The 17042-nt window shown below is 36.3% G+C and overlaps 2 protein-coding genes across 2 annotated transcripts; one reads left to right on the forward strand and one right to left on the reverse strand.

The window, feature by feature from the left end:
* Nucleotides 1-3774: 3774 nt before the first annotated feature.
* On the reverse strand, nucleotides 3775-8921 carry LOC114279079 (uncharacterized). Its single transcript, XM_028221257.2, has 3 exons — nucleotides 8411-8921; nucleotides 7294-7400; nucleotides 3775-5006 (listed from the first exon to the last, which is right to left on the reverse strand). The coding sequence occupies exons 1-3, from the start codon at nucleotides 8789-8791 to the stop codon at nucleotides 4268-4270; spliced, it is 1227 nt and encodes a 408-aa protein (XP_028077058.1). The 5' UTR covers nucleotides 8792-8921; the 3' UTR covers nucleotides 3775-4267.
* Nucleotides 8922-10940: 2019 nt separating this feature from the next.
* Nucleotides 10941-13023, forward strand: LOC114279069 (protein FAR1-RELATED SEQUENCE 1-like). Its single transcript, XM_082923987.1, has 3 exons — nucleotides 10941-11406; nucleotides 11854-12155; nucleotides 12295-13023. Exons 1-3 carry the CDS (start codon nucleotides 10941-10943, stop codon nucleotides 13021-13023), a joined length of 1497 nt encoding a protein of 498 aa, XP_082780113.1.
* Nucleotides 13024-17042: the final 4019 nt, after the last annotated feature.

The following is a 17042-nucleotide window of genomic DNA, read 5'->3' on the forward strand; positions in this document are numbered from 1 at the left end:
CCCTATCATACACACTGCTGATAGTTCTCATATGACTGTCCGTCACACTGGCCACATTTCTACTTCTACTGTGTCTCTTTCTGATGCTTATCACATTCCTGCTCTTCACTTGAACTTTATCTTTGTTGGTCAGTTATGTAAACTTGGTCTAACCATTACCTTTTTTGCTAATAGTTGTTTGGTGCAGGACCCTCAAACGAAACAGATCCTTGGGATAGGCCGTAAGCATGGACGTCTGCTCGAGCTTACCCATCTTCACATTCCTCACAAATCATCTACTGCTGCTCTCTCCACATCATCTACTGATGCTCCTATTGCTTCATTACTGCATCTACTTCTTCATTGTCTTCTTTACAACTTTGGCATTATCGCTTAGGACATGTCTCTTTTAGTCGTTTGAAAACTTTAGTTTTTAGTGGTCAGTTAGGTCATGTCCGTCTTGAAGATGTCGATTGTTTATCTTGTCAAATTGTTAAACAACATGTTTTATCTTTTAATAATAATACTTCTATGTCTACTGCTCCTTTTGATCTTGTGCATTTCGATATTTAGGGACCTTCCACCACATTGACCATGGGGGGGTCAATATATTTTGTGATTTTTGTTGATAATTTTTCTCGTTATACTTGGTTTTTTCTTCTCAAAAATCGATCTGAACTTAAACAGATTTATTATGATTTCTCTGCCGTGGTTCGCACTCAGTTTTCTCATACTATTAAAATATTTTGTTTTGATAATGCTAAAGAGTACTTAGATTCTGAATTTCTGTCTTTTCTTCAGGCTAGTGGTACCCTATCTCATCACTCTTGTGTCGGCACGTCCCAACAAAATGGACGAGCCGAAAGGAAGCACCGTCATATTCTAGACACTACCCGGGCTCTTCTCATCTCATCTTCTTGTCCTGAACACTTTTGGGAGGAAGCTGCCCTCACTGCCATCCACACCATAAATCGTGTACCTACACCTGTCATAACTAATATTTCCCCTTATGAGCGCTTGTATGGTTCTCCTCCTGACTACACCACTCTTAAAGTTTTTGATTCTGCTTGTTTTGTTCTACTTCAGACTCATGAACACACTAAACTAGAATCTTGCTTTCGTCTTTGCTGTTTTCTGGGGTATGGTATAGAACATAAAGGGTATCGTTGTTGGGATCCTATCTCCAAACGACTTTGTATTTCCCGTCATGTGGTGTTCTGGGAACACAAAATGTTCTCAAATCTTTCCAAGTTTCACTTACCACAGTCCACCGACTCACCAATCTTTACTAATCTCTCTATAGACCTGCTTTCTGATGACTTTGATGCAGATTCTAACTTCATGCTTTCACAACTGCCTACGCCTATTGTCCATCCTAAGGATCCTGTGTCTGCTGATGGCTCTACACCTTCTCCTGTTGAGGTTCCTCCTCCACCAGAGCGTCATTCTACACAGTTAAGACAACCTTCTGTTCTTCTCCGTGATTATATTGTTGGTTCCACTGTCTTTTCCTCTCATGAACCTACTTCCTATCAAGAAGCTTTTTCTAATCCTCTTTGGCAACAAGTTATAACTGATGAACTGCAAGCTTTCGATAAAACTCATACCTGGGATGTGATAAAACTCAAATGGGTTTACAAGCTCAAAACTCATTCCGACGGTTCCATTGAGCTTTACAAAGCTCGCCTTGTCACCCGAGGGTTTACTCAAGAGTATGGCATTGACTATGAAAAAACATTTGCTTCTGTTGCTCGTCTTACTTCCGTTCGCAGCTTACTTGCAATGGTTGTTGCTCGCTACTAGAGTCTTTATCAGATGGATATCAAGAATGCATTCCTCAATGGTGATCTCACTGAGGAAGTTTATATGCAACCTCCTCCTAGTTCCTCTACTCCATCAAACAAAGTTTGCAAACTTCGTCGTGCTTTGTATGGTTTGAAACAAGCTCCGTGTGCCTAGTTTGCCAAGTGCAGCTCTACCATTTGTGACTTTGGCTTTTCCTCCAGTGCCCATGTTTCTGCCTTGTTTATACGTAAGACGAAGCGTGGTACTATTCTCCTTCTCCTCTATGTGGATGATATAATTATCACTGGAGATGACCCCGCAAGTATTTCTAGTCTCCAATAGTTTCTCTGTCGCCAGTTTGACATGAAAGATTTGGTTTGCTTAGCTACTTCTTTGGCTTGGAAATTTCTTAAGATTCATCTGGTTGCTTTCTTACCCAAGCCAAGTATACTTCTGATCTCTTGGCTCATGCTGGCCTTACCGATTGCAAGACTGCCACTACTCTTGTTGATCCCCAGACTCGTCTTACACTTCTTGAAGGTTCCCTATTGTTTGATGCCACCAAAAATCGTCAGCTAATTAGCAGTCTTGTTTATCTCACAGTTACTCGTCCAGATATTGCGTATGCTGTTCACATTGTCAGTCAATTCATGGTTGCCCCCCGTTCTCCACACTATGATGCTCTGATTCTCATTTTGCGCTATCTTAAAGGCATTTTGTTTCATGGTCTTCACTACTCCGCACAGTCTTCTCTACAGCTTCATGCCTTTTCTGATGTAGATTGGGCGAGGGATCCTACTTACTGGGTTCTGCTTCTTCTTGGGCATCTCTCTTATTGCTTGGCGTAGTAAGAAGCAAACTCTTATTGCTCGTTCTAGTACTGAGGCTGAGTATCATGCTCCTGCTGACACTACTCAAGAGCTTGTGTGGCTTCGTTGGCTTCTTTCTGATTTGGGAGTTTCTCATTCTTCTGCCACCAATCTTTATTGTGACAACCAGAGTGATATTCAGATTGCACATAATGATGTCTTCCATGATCGCACCAAGCATATTGAAATAGATTGCCACTTCATATGCCAGCATGTTACTCGGGGCACTGTTCATCTTCTCTTTGTTACCTCTCCTGAGCAGACCGCCGACCTCTTCACCAGAGCTCATCTTCTAGGACGCTTCTCTAATCTTCTCGCCAAAGCTCAAGTTACTCTCTGCCTTACCACCTTAAGCTTGAGAAGGGGTGTTAATTGTTATCTATTCCTATTATTCTTAGAACTCTTGTATTCTGTACACTTAGGTTTCCTATACACCTAAGTTTCTTAGCCTATATATACATCATTCTCCTATTATAATTGATAGATTGAATATATACAATACACATTATTTTCTCTCTCTACTATTCTGATAACATGGCAAAAGGGGTTCTATTTTCATAATTCACGTTCTCTTACCTTATTGCAATTTTAATTGCACGATCATGCCTCACATTTCCACCACGTTGTACGATTATAGATAGGTGCATCGGGGATTGGAAATTTTGGGACGTCACATAACAAGAACGAAAAAAGAAAAAGAATAAATTGCAAATACATCTTTTAAAATTTATTTAAAATATAAATTATTTCTTATTATTTAAAAAATTACAAATCATAATTTTTTATTTAACGAAATTAACTAAAAAAATAAAATTCCTAACTACTTTCCTATACAATAATAACTTTACATAACTTGCTAATTAAAATAAATTTTTAAAATCAATAAAAATTAATAATTGACTTTATAATTTATTCATAAAAAGAGCTATATGTTATGAAATTAGAAATTTCAAAAGACATGGTGTAATTTTTAAAATCACAAGAAACAATTTGTATTTTAAAAAAATCTTAAAGGATGTATTTATAATTTATCCCAAAAAAAAAAAATGGAAAAAGTTCATCGACTCAGAAGGATGAGCCCGTGAATGGATTGTCCCATTTAACACAAATGGAGGATGGCCGATCAAAAAAAAACCACAAATGGAGGATGAACAAAATTCACTAGAGATGAGAGGTTTCTGAAAAAAAACCAAAAAAACACCTTCGAACTGGGGCCAAAAGAAACATTTAAAATACACGCCCTATCCCTGTGGTGTGCTTCTCAGTAGCCAAACTGTGTAAAACAAACTATGGCCAACTTTAAGGACGTACCATGACTTCAATATTGAACACTAACAATACAAAACTCCTCATTGTGTAGGAAAGAAAAATGTTAGTAATTGCCTCAAAAACTGAAGCTCGAAAGAGAGTGACCAGAGCTTCCAAGAATTAATCACCGCAAAGAAAGTGGATAGATCATAGATATAATAAAGTGTCTGTTCTTTTTTTGCTCATACACCCTCTGGCAGCTTCGTTTGATTTGCTCAGTATCAATTAGTTCGACAAGCAGAGACTTGTACTGAAAGAATGATGAGCGATTTAAGTGTAAACGGGAGCTAATTCGTTCGGAACTCAGTTGACTGCAAGCATGCAATTCAAGCACCAATCCCATTTGCGGATACTCTTCGTACATGAGAATCTTTCATGTAAAGCGGTATACTTGCACCCAGCTCTCTCAGCCGATTGACCATGTCATAAAGATATTCAAAAGTGAGTTTGGATTGCGCATTGAAGTCCTCTCTTATATGAGGATGAATCCGGAACCACTCTCCCAGCAGCTTGTACACATGAGAACGGATCATTCTCCAAGGTACGGGATATTCCTCACAAAGCATCAAATATTCTATCAATAAATCAGGTTGATCTAGTGTTCGATCTTCGTTGCTTTCTTCGCCGCCTAATACCCATTCAGCAGTTCGAAACCCGGCAAAGAGAGCTGGATTTCCAAGGAGAGACTCTGCCGAGAGTACCCCATCAGCACCTGTCTCTTTCAAACAGTTCTCGGCATCATCAATGTGTCTTATATTCCCATTGGCAAGGACGGGAATTCTGACGGCGCTTTTGACGGCCCTAATGGCACTCCAGTCGGCCCGGAATTTCTTCCCATCTTTTTCATCTCTTGTACGGCCATGAACGGCTAAGAGAGAGCAACCTGCATCCTCCAACATCCTGGCATAGTTTATGGTATCTTGTAAATCAGGGAAAATGCGAATTTTGCATGATACTGGGACATTAAGGTTGAAAACCAATTTTTCTACCAGGGACTTAATGAGAGGAAGATTATCCATTAGGAAAGCTCCATAGTTCCCCCGCCGAGCAATATGTTGAGGACACCTGCACATACATTAAACACATTAAGCTATTGACGTCACCAGTAGAATGCTCTTGAAAGGCAATTGATACAAGCCATTTTTAAAGCACCATGTAAATAAAAGAAAGAATGAGTACCCGATGCAAACCATAAGAAGGTCAAGAAAAAGCAATGCCTGTCACACCAAAACAAAAAAAAAAAAAAAAAAAAAAAGAAGAAAAAGCAAAATTAAAAAAGCGGTTACGTTTAAAAATTGATTGGTTTCAAGCTGAATTCACTTGGGATCAAATGGATCAATGAATAATTAAGTTTTTAGGTTTGGGAAGGTCATATTCTATGGTTAGTTTGTTAGTTAGGCTAGGTATTAATCTATTTAGTTTTCGATATGATTTATTAACTTTATAACTTAGGGGAATTTTGGTAATTTGCAGAATTTCTAGGCATGGGCAATAGGCATTCACCCATTGGTCATCATATAAGCTAAGTATGTAATTCACTTTTCTTTTTCTTTTTCATTTTTTCATAAGTTTTATTTGGTCTTAGGGAGGTTTTAAAAGTCAGAAGTTTGATTTCCTATTTTAGGAGTCCTAGTCCTAGTTGGTAACTAATAAAGTTTTCAAACTCAATATAGACAATGTAATGCCTCTAATTCAAGGAAAAATAGGTCCATAGAGAATTTTTAGAACTTTTGAGATACAATTCTAACCGCAAGTCCTAGACTTTTTCTTCACTCTTCTTATTCATCCCCTTTCTTTTTTTCTTTTTCTTTTTTTCCCTCAGCCCTTTTAGCTTCTAAAACCACAAAATCAATCACATCTGCATTAGCCCATATCCAACCCTCAAGCATCATAATTCTTTAACCCTAGCACACTTAACTTGCAAAAGATCACTAAACCAACAAAGTACTGTTCACAGTGCCCAAAACAGTCCCTAAAATCTTGTGTTTGCCCCCTTTTACCATCTATCAATTTTGGGCTCATTACTTGGAGGAAAGTATTCACCGCACTTGTCCTAGATCAGTACCATAAACTGACAGTCCTGTACAGAATAAGGGATTATTGATATCCTCTGAATGGCAATAATGCTGAATGTAAACAACCGGAGTATTTATTATAACAGCACATCCTAAGTGTTAATCAGTAGCACACCAGTAGTAATGAGTTGAGCAATTCTACCATCTTTAATAATGGTCAAAATAGGTCAACAATGATTTTGTCGAAGCAAAAAGCATCCCTATTGACCTTCATATCAAGGTTTGCATAAACACGGAGATATTGATGACAATAATAGCTTGGGCCCAATTGGGCTGGGCTACGTGGGAGATAACATGGATTATCAGAAAAATAATAATAATACAATCTTGTGAAAAAAAGAAGAAAAAAAAAAAAGGGAGTAATTAGTAGCAGGCATGCAGTTTTGGGAAAGTAATAATAAAGTCTGATGTCATGGCCAAAAAAATCATAAAATAGATTAGTGCATAAAATTATATGCCTTGCCAAGTGCAGGGAGTATATGCCAGTCAGCAAATAAAGAAACATCAATCAATATAATATCATTCAATAACTGTTCCCTGGATTATTATCGAATAACTAATAAAATTGAAAAAATCAATAATATTCAACATTACACAGGCACTCACATTCACACATAGTCGGACATTGAGGTATGTGTACTGGAATATTTACCTATATGACAGCAACATATTAATTAATACGTGATCACATGTATCTCAATATTCTTTGTTTATTATTGCAAGGCCGCCAAAACTGTCAATGTGTCATAATTTCCCCTTCTTTAGAATGTAGTTCATACCCCATCCCCAAATTTGTATTTGACCTTGATCTTTCACAGGACCGAGTTTGTCACATTATACTTTCAAGTTTGAAGGGCAATAACACTCCAAAATATTTATAATTTGGTTCAAAAGTTCAACACCATTGTTAAGGTCTATATTATTTTCAATAGTTCTTTTCATCATGATCTAATAAAGTATTTCATAAGCTTCAACAATAGCATGCAAATACTTTTATTTATGTTTTTAATAGCAAAGTTAGTCAGAATCAAGTTTGGATACAGCGTTCGATGAAAAGCATCTTTTGCAGTCCATTTTGAACCTTTTTCATTAACGGGAACTACAAGTACCACAGAGTTTGGAACTGAGCAGTTAACAGCACTTGTATCAAATATTTAGTGTGAACTTCTAACAAGTGAGTAATATTTTGTGGGCTGGCTTAAGTTGCAACATTATTGAATATCAAGTACATATTACCATGCAAGTTTGAATCAGGTGTTAAGTGCAAAATACATTACCCCAAATTTATATCAACATAATCACAATAAGGTTCCACTCTTCGTGCGGCTTTCAACAAAGTATCTGGATCATTTGCACAGAATTGGACAAATAGTGGGCGATCCTCCTGCAGTTATCAAATTTAGATGAGGAAAAACTAACATTTAAGGACAATTTGTTAATGAAATTTACAAATATGGCCAAAGGAAACAACATATATATATTAAAAAAAAAAAAAATTTAAAAAAAAAAGTGATACTTTATTTCTTTCTGAGGAGATCAAATTGTGCATTTATGTTATCATACTGAAGAAAAAGAGTGCTCTTTTTTCTTTTTTCCTTTTTTTCTGTTTCACATGTTTCATAGAAGTCCCAGCTCCCCAATTGAGATTTCAGGCCATAATCTACAGAAACATATCAAACTTCGTATTTTTTATTTTTATTTTTATTTTTTTGCTCCAATGCGATTAACCCAGAATTGGCTATCTGTTTATTACAAATTGTAACCCCCATTGCAAACCTAATACATAGCTCCAGATTAATGGGGTGATCAGTGGATTGGAGAGCCACGAAGAGGAAGACAAAGCTTCTAATTAAATCGTAATGTTATAAGATCCATTCATAAAGCTCAAAGTATTGCACTCAAATTACAATTATAGGCTTAAGTGGAAAGCAAGACCTCTTGAACCAAACAGATTGACCAAGTACAAATAAAAAACAAATGCATTACAAAATCACCAATCCAACAGCATCAAACTAGTCTCACACACTTAGTAGAATTGTGCAGTTTTGTCTCCTATTTTTGTAACGAAATCATCTCTCAGCCATTATGTTCGATTGATTTCCAAATTTCTCCGCGATAATCATATTTTAGCCTTCTATATCTGTTGTGATAATAGATCAAATAACAGTAATATTCTCCAAACAAAACCGCATTGCGAATTCGAAAAAAAGAAAATACATGTAATAATAAATAAATAAAAATGCATACTGTCAGACCAACAACGCACAGAATAGCTCAAATTTCTCAGAAACCACTTGCAGTGACTACAATTCTACAAAGTAATAGAAAAATTTGAAGTAAATACACACACATACATAGTATTAGAGTCAGATATGATTGTGTATGTATATGTACCTTGCAGGTGGTGAATTCTTCAGAACGATACTTCTCACTCTCAGTGAAGATGCGAGAGTGAAGCATAGGAGTATAAGCAGCTTGAGCTCCATACTTGCGGCACAGCATTCGAAAAGGAAGCTCCGAGTTATCAACCATGGGGGCCACAATCATCTTAGGTTCGCCCAGCTTCTTCCAGTGAGCCCAGGCTCGCTCGATCCTTGACTCCCCGCTCAAGTACCGACTCGGAGTACCCAAACCACAATCGGCGAGGTCTTTTGCGGGAAGTGAAGAGAGAGAATGTGAGGAGGCGGTGGCCATGAATGATCTGATCGGTGAGAGATGAAAATTGCTGGTGAAGAGAGAGAAAGTGCCGGCGGCGGAGGAGGGTGTGAATCTCATGAGGCGGCGATGATGGGAACGGAAACGCAGCCCATCGCCGCCGCTAGGTTTGGGCGGCAACGAAGCAAAATAGGGTTGTGTTGTGTTCCAGTATCTTGTTATTGGGTTGAAAAGTCGGTTGGGTTGGGTCCGACCCTAAAAAATAGATGAGTGTGATCTAAATAAAAAAAAAAATTTTTTTTTTTTTAATGAAGTATCAATAAATTTTAAAATGTGATCTTTTAAATTTTTTTTTTATTTTTTTTTTATGAATTCAAAGGTCCTATTAAAATAAAAATTTAAATTTAAATAATAGTCACGTACATGTTTGGATTTAATTTTTGACATATAAAAATGTATTTCTCCAAATGTGAAATTATCTATTTGGCCAATCCATATAATAGAGGTTTTGGATTTTCTCTCATTTTAGAACAAATCTCATATTATGAATAAAAACGTAACACTCCAATATAATACACTAAAAAACTCCTTAGTATACTTTTTTTAAATATAACAAACAACGCAACACTCCAAACTTTTTCCAAATGTAACTCTCTAATGTAACATATAAAAAAAAGTCATTATTGTATTTTTTTTAAAACGTAACACTCTAATCAATATAATATCAAGCATAATACACCAATATAACACACAAAAATTACTTAGTATCCTTTTTCCAAACGTAGCACTCACATTTTTGAATTTATACATTTATCCAAAATTTATTAAGGAATTTTTATACTCATTTTGGAATGATTTGAAGAATCCTACACCGTTTTGGAATGGTTTGAAGAATCTCATATCATTTTTTTTTAGTATTACATTGGATTGTTACGTTCGAAAACAGTACAGTACAGCCGCGCAACTGCATGCCCAAAACGACGTTTTGGACTCCAAGGTTATTTCAAAATTTCAAACAATTCCAACGGCACCAAGGTTTGATACCTTGACCACGCCCACGTATGCAACGCTCTTACCGCCGCGCCACTTTGCGTCCTCAATATTATATACGACACATATATTATTTATACCTTGTAACATATATTATTTGTACCTTATAAATATACAGTACGCAACAGTTCCGTTTTGGAAATTTTATAGCAGTTCCGTTTTGGAATTTTGTTTTTTTTTTTAAAATCTTAAAAATCAAAACTACACTATTTAAGATCTTATCATTTATTTTATTCTAATTTATTTTTATAATCTCAAACAAACTCTTAACTATCAATTTCTCAAAATCCTAAAAAGTTTGTTCTCATCGGCTAACCATCTATCTATCTTCGTCGGAGGCTCTCTATCGCTTGCACCATACTATTCAGGTTTGTACGAAATACAACATATTTGCTCTTTGAATATTGGTAAGCCTCAACAAAAAACATATAATTTTCTTCTATACTGTGATTGTGATTGGTTGGTTTTTTTTCCCTGTAGAATGTTATGAGTTATTTTTTTTTCTTTATCTTTAAAACTATTGCTTTCGTTATTAATACTAGATGTTAGATGTATCTACCTTTATTGTTGCCCCTTTGTGTGTTGCTTTGTTTAGTCTCTACAGTTTATTTATTATTATTTTTTTTTTGACATCAATAAAGTGAACAATAAAATATATAAATAAATTAATACAAAATATTCTAAAATTAATGAATGACTAGATTTAAGATTTTTTATTGTTTAACTTTTATTTCATATTTTCAAAACTAAGGACAACAATGTTACATCTATTATATTGTTATACTGTATTTTATTTGTCAACAACATATTGTGGTAATGATGAATTTTGTGGAATAAAAAAAGGTGAATCTTAATTCTTTCAATTGGTCAATTGGTGATTGCTCTTTGTCAATTTTTTCCCTGCCATTAAATGTTAGGTTGTTTTGAGGCTAGAAACATTGTTTTTTTAATCAAAAGACATGATGTTCTAGAGAATATGTTATGCTACTTCAAAATTAGAGAAGATAATTCTAAAAAATTTAATAGTACAACTTGGTATCTTATTAGATAAGTAGAATAAAAAATTATAAAAATTATAAACAAAGACTAATATTTTATTTTTTATTTTTTAATTTTTTTTTACAGTGACATCTATATAAATTTTATGTCATGACAATCTCAAAAAATCTTACCATACTTTTATATTTGTTCTCAATTTTTTAGATTTGTTGGTGTTAGAATGGAGAATGGTGGACATGAGGGTTGTAGCAAAGATATGGGGGAGTTGAGCAAATATAAAACACCATGTCTTGGCATGGAATTTCATTCAGAGGAAGTTGCATATCAATTCTATAATGAATATGGAAGGATTATGAGGTTTGGCATTAGAAGAGATTACCTTAACAAAAGTAGAAAAGATGGTGTTATGATTAACAGAAAGTTTGTTTGTTGTAAGAAGGGAGAAAAAGAAAAAGAAAAAGATAAACAGTACATGATTGTAAATCATCCTAAACATGAGACAAGAACAAAGTGCAATGCATTTATGTATGTATCTTTAGATCGAGACTTGTCAAAGTGGATAGTGAAAAAGTTTGATGACAACCACAACCATCCTTTGCATTTTCCTCAATACACACATTTGATACCATCTCAAAGAAAGTTATGTCAGGCTCAGGCTTTGAATGTTCATATAGCTGATGACACTGGTATCTCTCTTAAAACATCACATGATCTCATTAGTGCCTTAGCAGGGGGAAAAAAATTTGGGATTCACGAGAGAAGACCAAAAAAGCTACTTGCGTGGAAAAAGACAATGAAATTTGCAATACGAAAAAGCTGGGAGTTTATTAAGATATTTTCAACAACAAGCAACTGAAAATCCATATTTTTACTATGCAATTCAATTGGATGTGGATGAGATGATTACTAATATTTTTTGGGCTGACCATGAGATGATTACAAATTATGAACTTTTTGGTGATGCGTATCATTCGACACAACATTTCGCACAAATAAGGAGTATCGACCACTAGCTTTATTTACTGGCTTTAACCACTTTAGAAAGACAGTGATTTTTGGTGCCTCATTATTATATGATGAAACTACAGCTTCATTTGAGTGGTTATTTGAAACCTTCTTGCATGCAATGTCAGGGAAAAAGCCTACCAGTTTTTTCACAGACCAAGATCAGGCAATTACTAAGGCAATATCTGAAGTCATGCCTAAGGTTTTCCATGGATTATGCACTTTTCACCTAATGCAAAATGCTTTGAAGCATTTAGGGTACTTGTATAAGAGTGGTTCAAAATTTGGTAGTGATTTCAAAGCTTGTACTTTTGGATGCGAGGATGAACACAAGTTAATTGAAGCTTGGGATTCTTTGATTGATAAATATGACTTGTATGAGAATGTGTGGATGAAGAAGACTTGGGAAAAAAGAGAGCAATGGACGCACGTATACATGAAATACTTGTTCACTACAGGAATGCGAAGCACCCAACTTAGTGAAAGCCTGAACGCAACATTAAAGAGGTATTTGCAAGCTGATCATAATATTGTTCAATTTTTTACCCACTTCAATCAGATTGTTGTAGATAAAGTGGTACGAAGAAGTAAAAGCTATATGTAATTCTAGACAACAATTGCCTAGAATGAAATTGAAAATGTCTCCAATTTTGAACCAAGTTACGAATTTGTACACTGTTCTTATCTTTGACTTATTTCATAATGAGTTGGATATGTCTCTTTCTTGTCAAGTAAAGCAATGCCATGAGTTAGAAGGTGAAGTTCGGTACATGATTAGGTTGTATGGTGATGATAGAGAGTATATAGTGGAGGGTAATATGGAAGTCAATGAGTTAGGAGGAGAAAAAAATTGTCAAAAAATTCGTTGCACTTGTCAAAAGTTTGAAAACATTAGAATTTTATGTGGTCATGCAATTAAAGCACTTGATAGAATGAATGTTATGGAAATTCCTGAGAGGTACATATTAGGTCGATGGAGATTAGATGCCAAAAGTGGTGAAATTAAGGGAGGAAAAGTTGAAGTGGATGAGAATGATCCCAAGTTAGAGATATCAGCACGTTACAGGGATCTTTGTCCTAGAATGGTAAAGCTAGCAACTCAAGCATTTGTTTATAAGCCTGCTTATCAATTTGTTGATGAAGGGATTAAGGAACTGTGTACAAAAGTGAATAAAATGATGGTATCATTTGATGATATGGGTGATTGTGGTAGTGGAAGCAACATTGATATGGCTTCTAATCCTAACTTTGCACGAGTTAAAGGCTTAAAAAAAAGGTGGACAGAAGGGTGGAGGTAGATTAAAACCTTGGCATGAGAAGACTAATAAGAGGAAAAAAATTATTTCACAACCTACCGACCTTAGTAAGGTATTGTTCACCTAATTTGATTCTAATTGTTGCTTTCTTTTAGACTCATGCAATGTATTGATAAATGTTATAATTTGTTTAGAAAATTGGCCAATCAAGCAACACGTTAATCGTTCAAAGTTTCTCTTTATGCCGCTCACAGGTTAGATTTTGTTAGGACCCTTTGTTGTCAAATTCCATGGATCAAAACCGAGGTTATAACAGGATCTAGTTTTCCAAATTTTCCAATTTTGGTCTCCCCGCTCGAGCGGGGAAAGTGACGCTCGAGCGGGGATTGCAAACTCACAGCATCTCTGCTTCACCTGAAAAAGTACTGGATAGTGTGATTCGACGCTCGAGCGTGGAAACTTCCGCTCGAGCATGAAGCCTATATGAATCACACAATTTTGAAGCCTCCGCTTGATCGGGAATTCCCACGCTCGAGCGGACCGCGCGAACACAGATTCTATAAATTTGCATGTTGGGTCTGTTTTAGGATTACTTTTCCCAGATCTTATTCAAGAGTCCTAGGGTTTTGTTTGAGGTGTTCTTCTGAGGTTTTTGTGAGTTTTCCTTGATAAAAGTGAATGAGTATTTAACTCATGAATTGAGAAACACATATCAAGGAGATTGTTCGTATACATACAAGAGTGTTACTCTTCGGTGGATTCCGAAGATTCAAACGTAGAGTTTCAAAAGGCGTTTGATTCTGTACGTAGTCGTTAATTCGACAAGTGAAGTTGTGGATTCAACTTCAGGATTGATCAGTTCTGAGATGAAGGTGTAGTGAAAGAGTTACAGAAGATTCAAAGACAAATTGACTGAGTTGGGTAATTTGTGTGTTATCTTTGTAATCTTTCTTTCTTCAGTAGTGGATTGATTAGTGGCGTTTCGCCCGTGGTTTTTTATTACAATTGAAGGTTCTTCAATTGTGGTTTTTTCCACGTAAAAATCGTTTGTGTCGATTTATTATTTATTCAGAAAAGCAACAATATAAATCACTTTCGTAAGAGCTTGATGATTTAGATTGTGTGTTTTAGATAATTGGGATTTGGAATATTTTAATCTTGATCTAATCACAAATCACTTAGGATTTTCAATTGGTATCAGAGCAGGTCACTCTATTTTTTAAAAAATATAGGAGTGTGATTTTGTGTGAGTAGTGATATGGATTCTATTCGTGAAGGTAACTCGACCCATAGACCTCATTTACTCGATGGTACAAACTATTCTTATTGGAAAGCTCGTATGAGAGCGTTTTTAAAATCCATCGATGAGAAAGTTTGGCACAACGTGATCTATGGGTGGAGTGAACCTACTGTCACCATTGATGGTGTTGATATTCCTAAACCCCTTGAAAAATGGGACACAACTGATTACCAAAACTCGAGTTGGAACAGTAAGGCTCTCAATTCCCTGTTTTGCTCCGTCACACCTAAAGAGTTTCGTCGTATCTGCACGTGTGAGGTAGCAAAAGAGGCTTGGGACATTTTGGAAACGATTCACGAAGGTACTACTTCTGTCAAAAGGTCAAAACTTCAATGTCTTAGCTCCGCTTTTGAAACCCTTTTTATGCGCGATGATGAGACGTTTGATGATTTCTATGCAAAACTCAGCGATATCGTGAATTCCTGTTTCACACTCGGTGAAAAAATCCTAGAAGCTAAAGTTGTTGGAAAAATTTTGAGGTCATTACCCGAGAGGTTCCAATCAAAAGTGACAGCCATTGAGGAGGCTCAGAATGTTGATACCCTCAAGCTTGATCAGTTGGTTGGAAACTTGCAGACTTATGAAGCCCACTAGATTTCAAAGAAAAAACAAAAAGATAGTGTGGCTTTCACTAGTGCTCATGAGACTGCAAAAACTCCGGAGACTGAATTTGATTTAGAGTCTGAGATGACGGCTATGTTTACTAAATAGTTTAAAAAAAATTTGAAGAAAAAGAAGCCTAATCTTAGAGACCCTATTTCAAAGACAAAAGTAATGAAAAACCCAAAACATTTCCAACAAAACTTACTCCAAAAACTGAAAAGAAGATTGTAAAGGGGCAAGGGGTCAAGTGCTATGAATGTCAAGGGTATGGTCATATTGCCCTTGAATGCCCTTCGAAAAAGAATCGAAAGAAAGTCTACACTGTGACCTAGGATGATGAAAGCGGGTCGGAGCAAGAACCCGAAGAACCTGAATCGGTGAAGACAGGGATAGTGCTTTCATGGCATTTTGGTCCACTTTCACTTAACCTCTTCCAAAGCCAGCAGAATTAGCTCGTGGTCAGAACCTGCATCATGTTCCCACCTTTGATGGGAGTAACTACCTGTATTGGAAGATCAAAATGAGGGCGTTTCTGAGAGCTTTTGACCCAGAAGGCTGGCAAGCCATTGAGGAAGATACAGAAAGTGCTGACAATTCGAGCAATCAGAGAGCCCTGATCACTATTCGTGGAGCAATTTCTGCTGAAGAACAGCAACGAGTTGTTCATTGCACTAAGGCTAAAGAGGCATGGGAAATTTTGAGCCAATTCCATGAAAGAGGAAATTCACCTTCACCACCATCCAGCAACTTTTCTGTCTTAGTTGCCTGACTGGATGAGGTCAAGAAGAATGAAGAGTAAAAAGATGATGATGAAACATCTACCTCTGAAGACAATGATGAAATCACTGGTGATGATCTACAACAAGCTTACGAAAAACTTTATGATGAATCTCTGAATCTATCTAAAATCATTGACAAACTCACTCTCAAGCTCAAAGCATGTGAAAATGAGAATGTCAAGCTGAAAGGAGAGCTTGTAGCAACAAAGCAGAATATCATCAAGATCTCAAGTGACAGGAAAGAGTTATATGGAAAACTTCTATCCTGTGAAACTAAAAGGAATGAACTTCTGAAGTTGTATTCCACATATGAAGAGAAGCTTGAAAGCCTTGAGATGTCACAAGCTACATTGGAAGAGATAGTCTGTCAGAAAGATGAAGAACTCCGGATTGCTAGAGCCACTATTGCCATGTGGAACAAAGGTTCCAAATCTTTAGAAACCATCCTTGGGTCTCAACAAATGGGTTATGACAAAAGTGGGCTAGGCTATGGTGCAACAATTCACACGGGACAGGCCTCTACGTCACATGATCTGAAGACTCAAGCAAAGGGAAAGCTGAAGGTAGACCAAGGAGGTAAAATCTGTTTTTATTTGTCATCACTATAGTAGGTATGGCCACATTCGTCCTTATTGCTTTGAATTGTTTGGTAAGGTGTCTCAAAAGGGTAGAAATTCGAATACTTTTTGGGTTAGGAGACAACCTTATATGTCTAGGCGGAATACCAAGTTTCATAAGGGTGTTCACAACGCCAATACATTTACCAAGACCACTAGACCTGATTTTGTTAAGACCAAAAAGATTTGGGTGAGAAAAGATGACTTGACTTGTTTAGTTGTTCACACTGCTCTAAAAGCACATGACTCACACATGTGGTATCTTGATAGTGGGTGCTTTCGTCGCATGTCTGGTAACAAATCTTACTTTACCTCCCTTGAAAAATATGAAGGAGGAATTGTTACCTTTGGAGATGGCGGCACTTCTAGGGTCATTGGTAAGGGCTCTATAAGTGTTGCTGGTCTTCCCAAGCTGGATAATGCTCTACTTGTTGATGGTCTTAAAGCAAATCTTTTGAGCATTAGTCAAATGTGTGATTCCTATCATGAAGTATTGTTTTCAAAAAATAAATGTGAAATTTTGGATAAAAAGGGAAATATTGTCTTACATGGGGTTCGCACATCTGATAACTGCTATGGGATTGTTACTACTAATGATCTCACTTGTCACTCTGCCATCATAAGTAACATTGATTTGTGGCATCAAAGATTAGGTCACATAAATTTCAAAGACCTAACTAAGATAGCCAACAAAGAGCTTGTGAGAGGAGTACCTAAACTGGGTAAGAATTTGAGCCATGTGTGTGGACCATGTCAACTTGA

This window comes from Camellia sinensis, chromosome 4, assembly GCF_055761805.1.
Source record: "Camellia sinensis isolate YWXY chromosome 4, ASM5576180v1, whole genome shotgun sequence".
NCBI lineage: Eukaryota > Viridiplantae > Streptophyta > Magnoliopsida > Ericales > Theaceae > Camellia > Camellia sinensis.